The 17,037-nt window shown below is 39.4% G+C and overlaps 1 protein-coding gene across 3 annotated transcripts in view; it reads left to right on the forward strand.

Moving 5' to 3' along the window:
• The window catches only part of NRF1 (nuclear respiratory factor 1), a 146,136-nt gene that overhangs the window by 66,837 nt on the left and 62,262 nt on the right, over positions 1-17,037 (forward strand). For all 3 annotated transcript variants that reach the window (XM_030308422.2, XM_030308424.2, XM_030308425.2), the window contains exon 5: positions 12,862-13,002. In XM_030308422.2, coding sequence (XP_030164282.1) covers positions 12,862-13,002 — 141 coding nt within the window. The remainder of the gene's footprint in view (positions 1-12,861; positions 13,003-17,037) is intronic.

Here is a 17,037-nt window from a genome sequence, read left to right on the forward strand (position 1 = left end):
TAAAAGTAAAATAATAGGCAAAGGCATGTCAGACAAATGTTAAAAGTAAAATAATAGGCAAAGGCATGTCAGACAAATGCCTACAAAAATAAATCATGGATTACAGCATTAATATCAGACAAAGCCAAATTCTCGAGACAATATTAACTGAGAACCAGAGGTAATTTGGTATTGATAAACAGTATAAATTTACACTGAACTTTTTATGCCTCAACTACCATTAAAGCAAAGTGTGCAGATCAAAAAATTACAAATATAAGAAAAATTTTTAAAAATGACAGTGGCAGGAGGCCTTAATAATCTTGGTTAGATTAAGGAGGCCTTAGTAATCTTGGTCAGGTTAAGGAAGAAAACTGTAAATAAGAATATAGAAATCTGAATAAAAGAATAAACAAGGTTAATATAGAAGATATGTATGCTAGGGGAGCCTGGCTGGCTCAGTCGGTTGAGTGTCCGACTTCGGCTCAGGTCATGATCTCACAGCTCGTGAGTTTAAGCCCCGCGTTGGGCTCTGTGCTGACAGCTCAGAGCCTGGAGCCTGCTTCAGATTCTGTGTCTCCCTCTCTCTCTGCCCCTCCCCCGCTCATGCTCTGTCTCTCTCTCTCTCTCTCTCTCTCTCTCTCTTTCTCTCTCTCATAAATAAACATTCAAAAAACATTTAAAAAAAGAAGATATGTATGCTAGTATTATTACTACACAAGGAGATAACATGCCATATTTGAAAAATAACATGAATGAATTATAAGAATTGACCATATATTAGGCCCCAACAAAAATCTTAATAAATTACAAAATGCAGAAACTATACAAGCCATATGTTTTTTTATTCAAGGAACTACTTTAATTTTGTTTTTCATCCAGAACTACAAATCTCTCTTTTTTTAAAACTGAAGTATAATTAACATACAGTGTTATATTAGTTTTGGGTACACAATTCAGTGGTTCAGTGATTCTGTAAATTGCTCAGTGCTCAAGCTAAGTGTACTCTTGAATACCTTTTATCTATTTTATTCATCCCTCACCCCTGGCAGCCAACAGTTTGTTCTCTGTATTTAAGAGTCTGTTTTTTTGTTTGTTGGTGTTTTTCGTTTGTTTTGTTCTTGAGTTCCACATGTGAATGAAATCATGTGGTATTTGTCTTTCTCTCTGACTTACTTCACTTAGCATTTTACCTTTTACATACATCCATGTTGCAAATGGTAAGATTTCATTCTTTTTTTATGGCTGAGAAATATTGCATTATGTATATATACCACCTCTTTTTTATCCATCTATCTATGGATGGACACTTGGGTTGCTTCTGTATCTTGGCTATTGTAAATAATGCTGCAATAAACATTATAGGGCACGTATATCTTTTCAAATTAGTGTTTTCATTTTCTTTGGGTAAATACCCAGTAGTGGAATTATATAGGCCATATTTTTGACCAAATTACAGGAAATTTTGAACTTAAAATCAAAAGATGGACAGGAAAAATTTTTTAGCTACATGGAAATTTTAAAATGCTGATACATACATACATGCATACTTCTTAAACTTTTAAAAAATGGTTAGGGAGGTGTGGCACCTGGGTGGCTCATTGGGTTAAGCGTCCACCTCTTGATTTCAGCTCAGGTCATGATCCCACATTTTGTTGAATTGGGCCCCGAGTTGTCTGTGCTAACAGTGTGGAGCCTGCTTGGGAGTCTCTCTCTCAAAAATAAATAAACTTTAAAAAATGTAAAGCAAAACTTAAAAAATATGATTCGAACTGGTACTCAAAGGAATATTCACTGCCTTAATTTTTTTATATATGCAAGAAAGATGGAAAAGAAACTATTGACTTCGAGAAGCTGGAAAGGGAATATTAACATGAGTCTAAGAAAAAAATAGAATAAACATGTGGAAGAAATGAACGAGTCTGTGAGCAGAAAAAGTAGAATTGTTACATTCCAGAAATGATACTATGAAAAATCCAATGAAATAGAAAAATTTCTAGCATGCTAGTTGAGGAAAAGGGAGAAGAAAGCAAATATATAGACTTAGAAATTAGATAAGAGTTTTAACTGCAGATACGAATAGATTGAAAATTGTAAGGAAATTCTGTGCATTAATTCTGTTCTTCTAAATTAAAAATCTCAACTAAGTGGGTAAGTTAGTAAAAAGTAAAATCACTAAAATATACCTAAACCTCAGTAGAACAATAAATATGTACAAAATTGAAAAAGTAATTAAACTCTATCCCTCAAAGGAAACACTATGCTCCGATTATTTTGGGTGACCTCTGTTGACTTGCAAGGTGCAGGATATTCCTTAATCTTACTATACACTGGTATAGAAAGTGGTATTAAATAATTAGAGCCATTGTTTACCATAATCAGTATGCAATGTATTACACATAATCTCTTGTTAATAAAAGTTAAGGAAATGATTTAGATTCTATAATAATGTCTAACATTTATTGAGTGCTTACTGTGGCATATATACTGTAGGTGTAACTATACTGTAGGTATGTTATAAGCACTTTGTATGTATAATCTCATTTAATAATTTTAAAACTGATATTTGCATTTTGTCCTGCCTGAAGCCATCCTTAATCTTCCTTTTTGCTTTTCTAGCTGGAAGCTGCTGAGAACTCTAGGAAAATTAAAATTCAGTAGGGCTGTTCAGTTTTGGAATATGGATTTCAGATTCAAGATTGTTATTTTATGAGTTTGTTAAAAGGGGATTGGAGGGGCGCCTGGGTAGCTCAGTCGGTTGAGTGTCCAACTTCGGCTCAGGTCACGATCTCATGGTCTGTGAGTTTGAGCCCCGCGTCAGGCTCTGTGCTGACAGCTCGGAGCCTGGAGCCTGCTTTGGATTCTGTGTCTCCCTCTCTCTCTGACCCTCCCCCATTCATGCTCTGTCTCTCTCTGTCTCAAAGAAATAAATAAATGTTAAAAAAAAATAAAAGGGGGGGATTGGAAACTTTACAAGGCCTTTAATAGTTGATGTTAAAATGTTTTGTAAATATTTTTCTGCGTTCTGCCCATATTACCTCCTTGCCTACAATTGGGGTGTATAGCAAAGCACTGTAAATAAAATTAAATGGCTCACAACAAACTGGAAAAAATGTTTTCAGATTAATAACAGCAATTATAATTTATTGAGTATTTTTAACATGACTGTTTTCTGCTGAGTACTTTATATTTATGATTTTTACTTAATCATCACAATAACCCTATTTTATATATATAGATATAGATATAGATAGATAGATATATCTGTTGTTATTTGTGCTTTACAGATGTAGCAATTTGAGGGTTTGAGAGCTTAAGTAATTTGTTCAAGATCATACAGTAAGTAGTGAACTAATGATTAATATTCTTCATATATAAAGAACTCTCAAAAGTCAACAAAAATATGAACAGATGAATAACAAAGACCCAAAGATAGGTTTGAATATGGATTAGCTATTAGGTGATATTAAGGAATTCTGTTATTTCTGTAGGATGTGATCATTGTATTATAGTTATGTATGAAAATGCCCTGATATTTCCAGGATGCATGCTAAAGTATTTAGAAGTGTTTAAAATATACTTTAAGTGGTTAGCCCCAGAAACATTGCATGTGTATATATATGTACAGATGGAAGATAAAGTAATTATGCCAAAATATTGACAATTATTGAATCTGTGTGGTGAGGGTAGAAGCACTTATTTACTGTTCTTTACATCTTCCTGGATATTTAAATTTTTCATTTAAAATTCTATTTTCAAACACCCAAAGACAAAAAAGAAAAAGACATAAACAGAAGGAGGAAATACAAATGTCTAACAAACCCAAAATTTTTAAAGAAATGGGAATTAAAACAGAAAGCCATTTTACATGGCTTGGGAATGGCAAACGTGAAAAAGATGTACATCTTGCAATGTTGGTATCTCAGACAGTGTAATTTTCTACAGGGCAGATTGGCAACTGGTATAAAAAGTGCCCAAATGTACACTTTTTAACCCAGCTTCCTTCTGAAATTTTATCTTAAGGAAATAATTGGTTAAGTGGGCAAAGATGTATGTACATTAGTCACTGTACTCTTTATAGTATTTTTTTAAAATTTGAGAATAACCTAAATGTTTAAAGATAAGGGATTAAATTGATGGCCCATCCAGAGATAGGACTGCTATCCTGCCATTAAATATCATGACATAGATCTTTTTCTTAACATTTTCAAATGGTGATATTGTATTAAATGAACAAAGCAGGTTATGGAACCATACAAAGAGTCTGGTCCTACTTTAAAATTAAATCTGCATTTTATACATGTTTATGGAACCTCTGCATTTGTATAGTATAGCAAATATATGGTTAGTAAGTTACTAACATTTGTATCATTTTTTATAAAAACTATTAAAAAAACTTTGAAGTATACATAGTCTCAGTAATTCTGGCAATAACCTGGAGGTGTAGGGATATTATTATTTTCATTTTGCAAGAGAATACTAGACCAGAGAGGCTAAGTGATTTGCCTAAGATTCCCCACCTTCTGTGTAATAGAGCCACTGTTGGGATTTGGGTTCAAGGTGATGGAGTATTACATCTTCCATAGGTTTGTCTAGGGCATTAAATATGGGGTTTCAAATTTAATCTCATTTCCTTAGTCCTTGCCTCTTCTTCTAAAAGGGAACAGAGCTACCTTTCAGTTCTCCACAGTCCTGTGAAAGAAAGGTCAGGATGGTTGTTATAAAGCAAATACGCACTGTAGCTACTACCTGCTTCTTTCTGGGGAGGAAAGGAGACAGTTTAAAGCACATTTTTCTGGTGGTGGTAATGAACAGCAGAAGTCACTCCTCCTTTCCCTCTTCTTGGTCATACCCGCAGAAACAAGAGGGGAGGCCATCAGGGCACCTTGAGGGTGAGTGAGTGATGGGGTGAAAGATAGTAGGACATAGAAGTGAAATTTTGGGGGCACCTGGCTGGCTCAGTAGGTAGAGCATGTGACTCTTCATCTCAGGGTTGTGGGTTCAAGTCCCACGTTGCATGTAGAGATTACTTAAAAACAAAATCTTAAAGGGACGCCTGGGTGGCTCAGTCGGTTAAGCGTCCGACTTCAGCTCAGGTCATGATCTCACGGTCTGTGAGTTCGAGCCCCGCGTCAGGCTCTGTGCTCACAGCTCAGAGCCTGGAGCCTGCTTTGGATTCTGTGTCTCCCTCTGTCTCTGCCCCTCCCCTGCTCATGCTCTGTCTCTCTTTGTCTCAAAAATAAATAAAAACATTTTTAAAAATTTAAAATGCCCATCTATATGCCCATATGTTTGTATGCAGTTTTTAAAAAAGGAAGAAAAGTTATTTCTATATACATTAAAGAAGATACAAATAACAGAAAACAGACATTATCAAAAATACTTCCCAAAAGATTGTCACTGAAATAGAACAGGAAAGAGAAAAATCTCCTCCTAGATATCTTAATAGCACTTCAACTTGAGCAAAACTATAAACTTAAATCTTCTCCACCAAAAAAAAATTCTTATGTCTATTTCAGTGTCTGTCTGTCCCTCATCCAGTTATGCAAGGCAGAAACATGGAGCCATTTCTGGCACCTCCCTCTCTCCTCTCTTCCCCATACCCATTATTTTGTTCTCCATTTCCTAAATAGCTCTCAAATTTGCCCAATTTTCTCTCTTTCCATTGCCACAAGCCTGGCTACCAACTCTGGTGTCCATCCAGTTCCCTTTCCGCAGGAGGCCTTTGCGTGACTCTCCTCCACCTCTAGCCATATCTTCCCCCCTCCCCAGCTTCTCTCCACTCCAGCCACAAGAGTGTCCGCTCACTCCTTTGCACAAACTGTGTCATCCCTCCACAGAGCTTTTGTGTATGCTCTTAACTCCAGTTTGCTCTCTTTCTGACCTCCTTCCTCACCTTATAACTCTGACTTGTACTTAAGAATTCAGTTCAGTCGACACTTCTTCTGCGAAGCCTTCTCTCATCTCCTGCATAAGTCACAGCCCCTCATTCTAGCCAAGGCTCTCACCGCACCTCCGCCTACTTACTACAGATGCGCTCTTATTTGTGTGATTATTTGATCACTGTCTGTGCCCAGCTAGATTGTGAGCCCCAAGACAGGAGGGGCTGGATCTACTTTGTTCTCCATTGTGCTCCCAGTGCCGCACGTTCCCCCTGCCACGAGTAGTTGCTCGGTAATATTTGTTGCATGAAAAAAAGCGTCTTAAACATTCGGCAGCACTCAGCAATGCAGATTTGGTTTCTAGGCTCGAATCCTACATTGGCTCTCAGTTGAGACCTTGGGAAGTAAAGAACTACGAAGTTAGCTTGTGTCCTTCTTTATAGTACTTGTCCTGGCTTGTAATTGTACATTTATTTTTGTGATTATTTTTTGTTTGTCCTCACCACTAAACAGGAATATACACAATAATGGGACACTGTGACTGATTTTGCTTTCCATTTTGTCCACAGCCCTTCCTTAGCACAGTGCCTCACATACGGGAGATGAATAATAAATATTTGTTTAATGGCTGGATGGATGGGGGAGCTGCCGGGTTCAGAAGTCACATATGCCATGTCTATACTTGTAATGTGGGATAGTGAAATAAAACCAGCTAAACTCTCAGAAAGAGTCTTCGACTATGATGTAGAACGAGATTTCCTTATCCAGAAGCTCAAGGCTTCTCTACGTCGCTTGGGATCTAGACTTTCAGATCTAATGTTCTCTGCAGTTTAAAACCTTTGTCTTTTTAAGCCTCAGCTTTTTAAAACAAAAAACAAGTTAAAAGACCTCCAGAGCAGCTCCATTGAGTGTTTTGACCCTTTTTGATATCCTTCTTAAGTGAAGGTGTGGCTCCCATAGTAAAACATAGCATTATTAACATTTAGACAAGCTCATTCAGTTTTGCCAATGGGTTGGTATTAAGCTAGAGTGGGCATATATAACTATAACTCCACATTTGTGAAATCTGTTTTTAAGCTTTGATTTTTTTTGTATAGTTCCGCACATGGATTTTTCCTATATGTTGCTCAGTGTCCTCGTGTAAGATAATACCTACCTCACTGGGGAGCAGTAGAAATTAATTAAAGTTGATTATCATCCCCCATATATGTTTAGAGAGAGCTGGCATGAGAAGCATTGGCGAATGGTAGATTTTTTAAGTTGCTGTGCCCTGAGGGCATTCTCTTGGCTTACTGCCATATCCCATACTTTTATAGGTGTAGTAGGAATAGGCCTAGAAATATTTTGTTGAGGAACAGAGAGAGAATTTCTATCCGTTTTTAGAAGAACTTCAAGAGTCTCTGGAGATGTAGGTCTTTTCTCAGAGTTAATAATCCATAGCAGTGGGGTGCCTGAGTGGCTCAGTCAGTTGAGCATCCGACTTCGGCTCAGGTCATGGTCTCATGGTTTGTGGGTTCGAGCCCTGCGTCAGGCTCTGTGCTGACAGCTCAGAGCCTGGAGCCTGCTTCAGATTCTGTGTCTCCCTCTCTCTCTCTGCCCAACCCCCCCCCCCCCCCGCCCACACTGTCTCTCTTTCCTTCAAAAATAAATAAACATTAAAAAAAATAATCCATAGCAGTTAGATGGGGACACACTGGATATGACTAACCAGTTCTACAGGTACAGAAATTAGTCATAGTCACAGAGGCAAGAGGTAGCTCTGGGGTTGTCACCAGCTTCTTTGAAATCATTCTTCTGTCTTTAATTCCTCTTTCCCAGTAGATGGGTGAGCCCTGGAGTTGGTCATGATTTCTTGTTCTAAGTCATTCACTTTTTTGTATAGGTTTTTTTTTTTTTAATTTTTTTTTTTTCAACGTTTTTTTTTAATTTATTTTGGGACAGAGAGAGACAGAGCATGAACGGGGAGGGGCAGAGAGAAGGGGAGACACAGAATCGGAAACAGGCTCCAGGCTCCGAGCCATCAGCCCAGAGCCTGACGCGGGGCTCGAACTCACGGACTGCGAGATCGCGACCTGGCTGAAGTTGGACGCTCAACCAACTGCGCCACCCAGGCGCCCCTGTATAGGTTTTTAAAAATAGCTTTGAGTTAGGAAATGTGGAAGCATATTTAAAAAATAGTAAAGTAAAAATACCTTATAGTTTCACTCATATGTGGAATTTAAGAAGCAAAACAAATGAACAAAGAAAAAAAAGAGAGAAACCAAAAAGCAGACTCTTAACTTTAGAGAACAAACGGATGATTACCAGAGGGGGGTGGAGTGGATGGGTGAAGCAGGTAAGGGGATTAAGAGTACACTTACCATGATGAGCACTGAGTAATGTATAGAATTGGTGAATCACTATATTGTACGCCTGAAACTAGTATAACGCTGTATGTTTACTGGAATTAAAATGTTTAAAAATAGTAAAGTAAAAAAAAAAAAAAATAGTAAAGTAAAAAATCTTCATTTATCTACGTACTTAACAAATAACTAACACTGTTAGGTACAAAGTAGGAGAAGATAAGAATTCCATCCAAGTCCTTTGAGGTTTCAAGGTCCAAAACGAGGGATCCGGGGGCGAGGGGAAAATTAGGAATCTGGACTGAGGCGGGGGAGGAAAGAGGCTAACATTGGGGCTGGAGAGAGAACAGGGTGAAGCCAACATAACTTCATGGGCCAGAGTCTGGCCTGGCTCCACGCCAGGTGTGCTTCAGGATCACGGGTCTGAGGGCAGCTCTGCACTAGGGCATCTTTTTGTTTACCTGAGATGGCAATATATTTTTCATTTCAGAGGAGCTCATAGATTAAAAAAAATTTTTTTTAATCTTCCATGGGACCTTCCTGACGACTTGTCTTTTCTCCAGAAAAGCTTCAGGTATACAGAACTATGGTATTTTGTCAGGGACTGTTTTTTCAACCAGACGAAAGGCCTGTTGATACTATGTTTGTAGCAGCCAGTTCCTAAATCCTCAACAAGCACATTCTGTGCCCAGAACTCTGATGGCTCTTGTAAACACCTTAAATGCTTTCCATCTCTGGCAGTTATGAGAATGTTTGTTAATATATCTTCTGCACATGTCTGAGTATGTCAACTGTTTCATAATATATGTTAAATAAAAGACCCAGTCCCTGTGCTCAGTGATGTCACACACTAGTTGTATACGGTATATATAACAATCTAAGTGACCATTTGAGTTTGTAGGAATTTAAAAAAGAGTAAGAGAATTATGGGTAGAACACTTGGGGATTTTTCTTAAAAGAAGTGGAAATGGGGTTGGGCCTTGAAAGATGGATAATGTTTGGATAGGAAGCAGAATTAAAGACCCAGAAGTAGAAAAGAACTTGCTAGATGCAAAAGTTAGTGAGGAAACTGGCCAACTAAGAGGGTGCCGTCCCCATAGTCTACAGAACTGGGCAGGCACAACTGTTATCTGGTGGCCCCAGTGGAAAAGTAGGGAATGATTAGAAAGGTTGAAATGCTGGACTGAGAGTTTGGCCTTCATCCTGTGAGAAGTAGGGAGCTGCAGAGATGGTTTTGAGAAAAAAAGAAATGATAGCTAAGTGGCTGAACATACAGGCTTTGGAGCTAGATAAAAATTAGTTTGGTTTATACCTATATTACTGTTATACTAGCTATATGATTTGGGGAAGTTACTTAAGTTCATTAAGCCTTGTTTTTCTTAGCTGAACAATGGGTATACTACAATTTTCCTTATAGAATTGTGTGAAGATTAATTGAGATAATATATGCAGTGCTTGGCACCTGGTAAGTGATCAGTAAATCATATTCAGTGTTTCAGAAACTTACTTATTTTCATATAGTCCCAAAGGGGCTGAGATTTTTTTTTAATACTTTTTTTTTTTTTAAAGGAATCTCTATACCCAACATAAGTTTGAACTCACAACCCTGAGATCAAGAGTCACATGCTCTACTAACTGAGCCAGCCAGGCACCCTGGGCTCAGATATTTTAAATGTCATTGGTCAATAGGATGAATTGGGGGAAGAGAGATTGGTAGACAGACCAGCTGATTTTGTTTGTAAGTGGTTTTTAACTTTGTAAAACCAGTTAGTTGACAGTGACATTGGTATGAAGTAATAAAGGCTTAAGCTATGGTTTTTGAAATAGAGGATAGAAGTTGGAAAAACAAACCTCTATTTCATCATATCTATGACATCAGCAGTTATAAGATGCACCATTATTTATTTACCATGAAGAAAGAAAAAACATTGACAAACTCTGGCACAGTGCTTATCACTTAGAATTTTTATTTTATGTTTATTGAAAGAACTTTTTCAAGCTTATTTAGAGATAGATTTTAATCACATTGCATTTTTATATAATACGTAAAAAGGAAAATGAAAGTGAAATAAATTGATACTCCTAAAACGTCCTCACTTTCACAGCTCGGTGCTTCTGAATGACTTCTTGTTTCAAAGACATCATTGGCTGTGACATTTCATGTGATATTGTCCTCGGTGCCATCAAGAGCATATGGGTGGTGCTGCATGTCTTTAGAAAGTGCTCTGAAAAAAAAAAAAAAAGAAAAAGAAAGTGCTCTGCTGTTGTCTCCAAGCTGCAACAAGTTTGATGCTGGGGCTTCTTGATCTTACCAGAAATATCACTGGGGAGATTATCCAACTATAACCAAGACTCACATTCTTTCTCAAATGTTGCTCAATGGTTTGTTGATTGAAAAGGCAAGGGATTGCATTGCTCCCAGGGATAACAGCCATGTTCATATGTGCAGGAAGTGACAACTGTGCCCCAGGTTGCCTCATCCACAGCAGTTTTAAGATGTATCCCAATTTCAGGGACACCTGGGCGGCTCAGTTGGTTAAGCGTCCGACTTGAGCTCAGGTCATGATCTCGCGGTTCGTGGGTTCAAGCCCCAAGTCAGGCTCTGTGTTGACAGCTCAGAGCCTAGAGCCTGCTTTGGATTCTGTCTCCCCCTTTCTGCCCCTTGCCTGCTCACACTCTGTCTATCTCAAAAATTTTTAAAAAGAGGTATCCCAATTTCAGAGGACATTTAAATATGAAAAAATATGCATTTCAGAGGTGATAGAATTAAAGCACTAGCTTGATAATTCTGGGAAACTTTATTGAGCAACCTTAAAAATACTGTGGTCACAGCTGAAGTTTTGTTGTAAATTACTTGGAGGAATGCTCTACCAACAATTATGGTTTTTTTTGATACTCAAGATATTTTTAAGGAGTTATATGGCACTGATAAGTTTAGCAAAATGCCTGGTTATAAATTCCTAGCATTTTACTGACCCATAAAAATGACCAAAATTGTTTGAAACTAGCTAATAATGTAATAGTAGTAATCTAATGATTTCCTGTCTTTGAATGCCAGGTATTTCCAACACAGTGAAATTTATTTTTATAAATAAATATATTTATATATATCCTTACTATGGGCCTGCATACTAATATAATGATTTAACCTAATACATTAAAGTTCAAAGACCAGAACTTAGGCTAATAAGATTGAGTTTTTCTGTGGGCTGGTAGTGTAAACGCTCTACATCAGATACAGAAACCTAGAAAGCAGAACATATAAATCCTTAAGTGGGCATGGCAACACCAGCTGCTTTTGTTATAATAAATACGTGTTGGCAATGATTTTTCAAACTTTCTTTTTTTGTTAGAAACCAGGATAAAACTGAATCTCTAGGATGATAACGATTCTGCGCCTTTATACAATTTTTCTGTCATCCCCTTCATTGTTGACCTATTTGGAAGGTTCTGTAACTGCCAAAGTTGTACTTCATAGCCAACGATGATTTTTAGTTTTCCACAGGCTTGAGGTGGAGTATGAGAATCTTTCTTTTTTTTAGCCCTCGTGATGAGATACTTACAAGGAAACTTGTCCTGATTGAGAGTCCAGTCTGGAGTAGAAAACCCAGGACTCAAACATTATCCTAATTTCTGGGATACCTCATTTTCTCTTCCCTTATTTCCTAAGATAAGTGAGCCCTGAAAACAGGTTAATTTCCTGCCTCACCTTGTCACATTTCCAAAATTCCCTGGCTTTCGTGTTATCCACGAAGGTGTCCTTATCCCCCCCGCCCGGTGTCCTTGTAAGTGAATGCACCCGTTATTGGTGGTTGTGGGGTCCTGTGTCTGCCTACTGTTTGTGCTCATCATGGAAGAATGTGTGTATGTACAAATGCGCTGCTGTTAAGTTCTCTGTCTTTGGAGAGACCTTTCACTGGTAGTAGAAGGAAAGGAGTCAGAACAATGACATCTGGTTCAGACCCACATGTCTGAGCTACAGAGACATCGTGGATTTGAAGTTGACCTCTGTCACCAGGGAGTACCAGAAACAAGGAAGGCATGACCTGCAGGGCTCTCTTTTGGCCCTGAGCCTTATAGTGACAGTGGCACCTTTGACATACAACTACAGTATATGCTTCTTGTTTTTATCTCAGACGCTTTCAGCCCAGCCTCTCAAGCACTGAATCACCTGTTGGGTTGTCTGGCCTTGCAGGAAGGTAGCAGCAGTTTCAGATAGGTTGCTTAGAGTTTTAGAGATGCAAGTCCTTGATGATCTTGGAAGTGATTTTGGTGATGAACTGCCACAGCTAGGTTTTATCAGAGGGCCTGGGCAACACAGAATAAAGAATTCCATTCCTATTAGATCTGCAACAGGTGATGGTGCCAGTGTTGATGGAGAAAACGTGATTTTAACTGAGAAGCAGTGTTTCTGTAAAACTTCCCACTGGCTCCTTTCTGCTGTTATTACCTGTAGTTTCATCATCTTTTCACTGAACTCTGTACGGTGTGATGTCTTTGGGGCCATCGGGTATTTTTATCTGCTAGTTGTAGAAGTGTTTGTGCTCAGGACTCTGCTGTGGTTGAGGGGGGCGGCCCTACCCACCTTCCGGTTGCTTGGCACCAACCCTCCCTGGCTGTCGGGCATCTTGTTTATTTCTGCCCTTAATTCCCTGCAGGTGCGTAAGTACAAGAGCATGATCCTGGAAGACCTGGAGTCTGCCCTGGCAGAACACGCCCCTGCACCACAGGAGGTTAACTCGGAGCTGCCCCCTCTCACCATCGACGGAATTCCAGTCTCTGTGGACAAAATGACCCAGGTAAGGGGCGGGCCGTGAGGAGGAGACAGGCGAGTGGCCCAGGTGTGGGCGGGCCTCAGATCTCATTTCTCGGTTTTGTGCTTGGTGACACCAGCAGAGAGAGACGCAGGCTGGAGTCTGACAGTGAGGCGGTAACAGCCTTGGGGAAGAGAATGTAGTGTTGGAAGAATGCTCCCACCCAGAGAGCACGGACGTGGTCTCCTCCTTGGTTGACAGCTCTTTTCTTTCACTTGGGCTATTAGATTAAAGAAACTTGGCTTGGAGTTGGTTTGGACAGGTGACTGTTAGGACTTTGATGAATCACCATCAAGCAGGCAGATAAACTGTTATTCTTTGGGGCTGAGCTGCTCCTCTTTCCATGTAAATCTGAATACCGCCATGCTGTCACCAAGGCTCCCCTCTCTGGGGAATAAGTATGGAAAACTCAGAAGGACACCCTCCTGAGTCATTGTTCTCTCCTCTTTCTTTGACAAGGGAAGTCAAAATGGACTTAGCCTGATAAATCAGCATACCTCAGGAATTTTGCTGAGATGGTCTGTTTTACATATCTTAGCTTTGAAAGTGATAGCTTGATCAAGATCAAATGCCCTTTTGTGACATTTTCCCACCGTATTTCTTTATTAATATACTCCTCTCTTGCTAAATCCAGTTGTGAGTTTCCTTTCCTTATCTTATTCAGTGTCTTCCAGCAACATTTGACACAGTTGATTATTCCTTCCTTCTTAAAATGTTCTCTGTTTCTGACCCCATACTCTCCTGAATACCCTCCTACCTCACGGTGCTCCCGCTCAGCTCTTCTGCTGACTCTTCTTCCTGTTCTCACCTGATCGATATTGGCATGTCCGTATCTTTAGTTTCTTTCCAAGTGGTCTCATCCTGTCCTGTGGGCTTTATGTCTCCTCTATATGCTGTTTATAGCCCAGCTTATACCCCTGTTTGATCTCCAGTGCCCAGTGTGCCCCAGACAGGACCTTTCATCGCCCAACCCTCAGCTCCCCCTATCACTGCCCCCCCCCCCCGACCCCATCAGTTAACAGCACCACCATCTGTCTGGTTGCTCAAGTGCTGGCATAGGAGCAACCCTTCGTTTCCCTGTTTTGCCCTCGCTTGCAACGTGATTCATTAGCAAGTCATGTCAGTTCGGCTCTGAGATGTCCCCTAAACCTGCCTGTTCTTCTTAGTTCCCATTACCACCCTCACCCAAACCAAGTATCTCTCCCATGGAGACTATTTCAGCTCATCAGTTCTGTCGCTCTCCTGGTTGCTGTTCCTGCTTGGCTGCCGTCTGTACCTCACAGAGCCACCAGAGATTTTTTTAAAAACTTAAATCGGCTCTCATCACTCTCTTGTTTAAGCTCCTTAATGGCTTCCCACTATTCCTAGAATCAAATTCAGACTCTGCTGTGGCCTCTGAGGCCCTGTATAATCTGAGAATCCAGCCTCTTCCAACTTCATTCTTCATTTTCCCTCTCAGTCACTGTGCTCTGGCCACACTGGCCTTTTTTTCTCAAACGCTCCAGGCCAGTCTTTCACTTTTGCTGTTTCCTCTGCCTGAAACACTGTTTTCCCACGTCATTGCCTGCCTAACCTTACCTTATTCAAAGTCTGGCTCAGACATCACCTCCTGAAACAAGCCTTTCTTGATTATGCCATCTAATGGAGCTTTCTCTTTGCTACCAAGTCACTTCCTAATGCATCCCATATTTTATGTCTTTATAACACTGATTACCCTGGAGCTATCTTATTCGTCAGCATTTATATTTGTCTGCAGTCCGTCTTTCCAGCTAGAATTTGAGAGCCAGGATTTACTTTCTATCCTTTACTGCTGTCCACTGCAGCTCGCAGCACCTAGATAACATCTAAATTCTAAATAACAGTATCTGTTCAGTAAATGACCTAAGGGTCAGAGTAAAACGAATCCCATGTGGTAGGTACCCGGATTGCAAGTCTTCCGAGCAGGGTGTTCACTGGCTGCAGACATCGATGCTGCTACTTGGGAGGTGGCACTTTTTTTCTTGCTGAGTCTGAACCTGCAACTTAGTCTAAAGCAGTACAACATTTTGTAAAGCTAAATTGTGATCTTTTGCTTTTTGGATTCATAGGTCTTTCTGCAGACATTTGGAGACTATCTAGATAATGGTTCAAAAAGGAAAGCATTATCTAAACTTTTTTCCTGTCACTTCATACCTGCTATTTTGTCCTTAGGACCATTCTGAGTAATGAAAGAAAACATAAGGTGAATTTTTTTTACCTGATTGATATAAAGAGTCTACTCTGGGGGCACCTGGGTGGCTCAGTCAGTTAAGCATCTGACTCTTGATATAGGCTCAGGCCATGATCTCACAGACTGTGAGATTAAGCCCTGTGTCAGGCTCTTTGCTGACAGAGCAGAGCTTTGGGGGGATTTTCTCTCTCCCCCTCTCTCTGACCCTCCCCTGCTTGCTCTCTCTCTCAAAATAAATAAATAAACATTAAAAAGAAAAGGATCTACTCTGTGTCTCAGATATAAAGTATATGTAAAACTGACTAAGCTTCTGCTTAAGAATACTATGTCAGGAGGCACCTGGGTATCTCAGTCAGTTAAGCGTCCAAATCTTGATTTCGGCCCAGGTCCTGGTGTCATGGTTTGTAAGATGGAGCCCCACGTTGGGCTCTGCCCTGACAGCATAGAGCCTGCTTGGAATTCTCTCCTCTCTCTGCCCCACCCCCTGCCCGCCCCGCTTGCATGCACACGTGTGTTCTCTCCCTCAAAATAAATAAACTTTAAAAAAAAGAATACTGTGTTAGGTATGTGAGGCACTATGTCCTCTCCTGTGATGGGCATTTTTTTCTTCTTTGTCACATTTGATGTGTTAGATTGAAATAATCTGAGGTTTTGATTATATTAAATGATTAATATCAATCAACAATAATATCACTGATAATTACAAAACTTGGCTGATGGCCTCAGAAGTCAGAACGAACAGTTTAATTTTCATGCTGGAGGTAAAACATTCGAAACTGTGTTGTTTTCCATTTTTGTGAAATATACACTCAGGAGAGCTTTGTGTAATGATGGATCCAAGGGAAGCTGGTACTTTGTTGGGGGCATGCATTTTCTTTATCATCCTACATTCCTTTCTTTCCCTTCTCATCACAGATCATGACTAAAAAATAATACATAACAAAACAAAACAAACAGATGGTGACAAGTGAGCAGTGCAATGAAAACTCCAGCTCCTAATTAAATGGGAATTTCTGAATATTTGGTTCCCAGGTTTTCTCCTTGGAACCTTTTTTTTTTTATTATTATTATTTTTTCTCAGATACTTGTTCTTAATGTGAGCCAGTTACCATTTTTGTAATTGATCCTAAGATTTTTCACTATTAATGGCAGAAAAGCATGGTGTTATTTCAAGCCAAACCTCCAAAGGAAAAGGAATGTTAAAAAGCATTTTAACACACTGTCAATAGAAATGTGCAGTGGTACGATCTTTCCAGAAAGCAGGTTGGTAGTGCATATCAAGACGTAACACGTGTATGTCATGCCCTCTAAGTGAGCAAAGATGTATGTTTGTGGCATTGTTTATAATAGGAAAATCTGGGAACAATGTGGTTGAATAAATTATAGTAGTGATGTTTAGTGTTTACATGCAAGAAGAACAGCTCCCAAACGAGACTAGAAGTTTATTATCCAATGAAATATTAGACACTAAAAATGCTGGCTTGCTCTCTATTGCTGTGGTATAGAGGGTTCCAATTGTTTTAACTGCTTGTAAAATAACATTTCTTATGTACTCTAATTTGAGTGCTTTATTCAGTACTTTGTTTAGCACTTCATTTTGTGTTTCTTTGGGAAGGGCTAGTTTTTTTTTTCAGGGAATGTATAATTGAGTTCATCAATTTCATTTGTTTAAACATGCACACAAAACTTGGCCTGTGTGTGTGTGTGTCTGTGTGTGTATAAAACTTTAGAGAGAGATAAATCTGTTTACTGTAGAACCAAAATATTACCCATGATTATCTGGAAAATGAGAGTTATCTATCCCCTCCTAC

Source organism: Lynx canadensis, chromosome A2, assembly GCF_007474595.2.
Source record: "Lynx canadensis isolate LIC74 chromosome A2, mLynCan4.pri.v2, whole genome shotgun sequence".
Taxonomy (NCBI): domain Eukaryota; kingdom Metazoa; phylum Chordata; class Mammalia; order Carnivora; family Felidae; genus Lynx; species Lynx canadensis.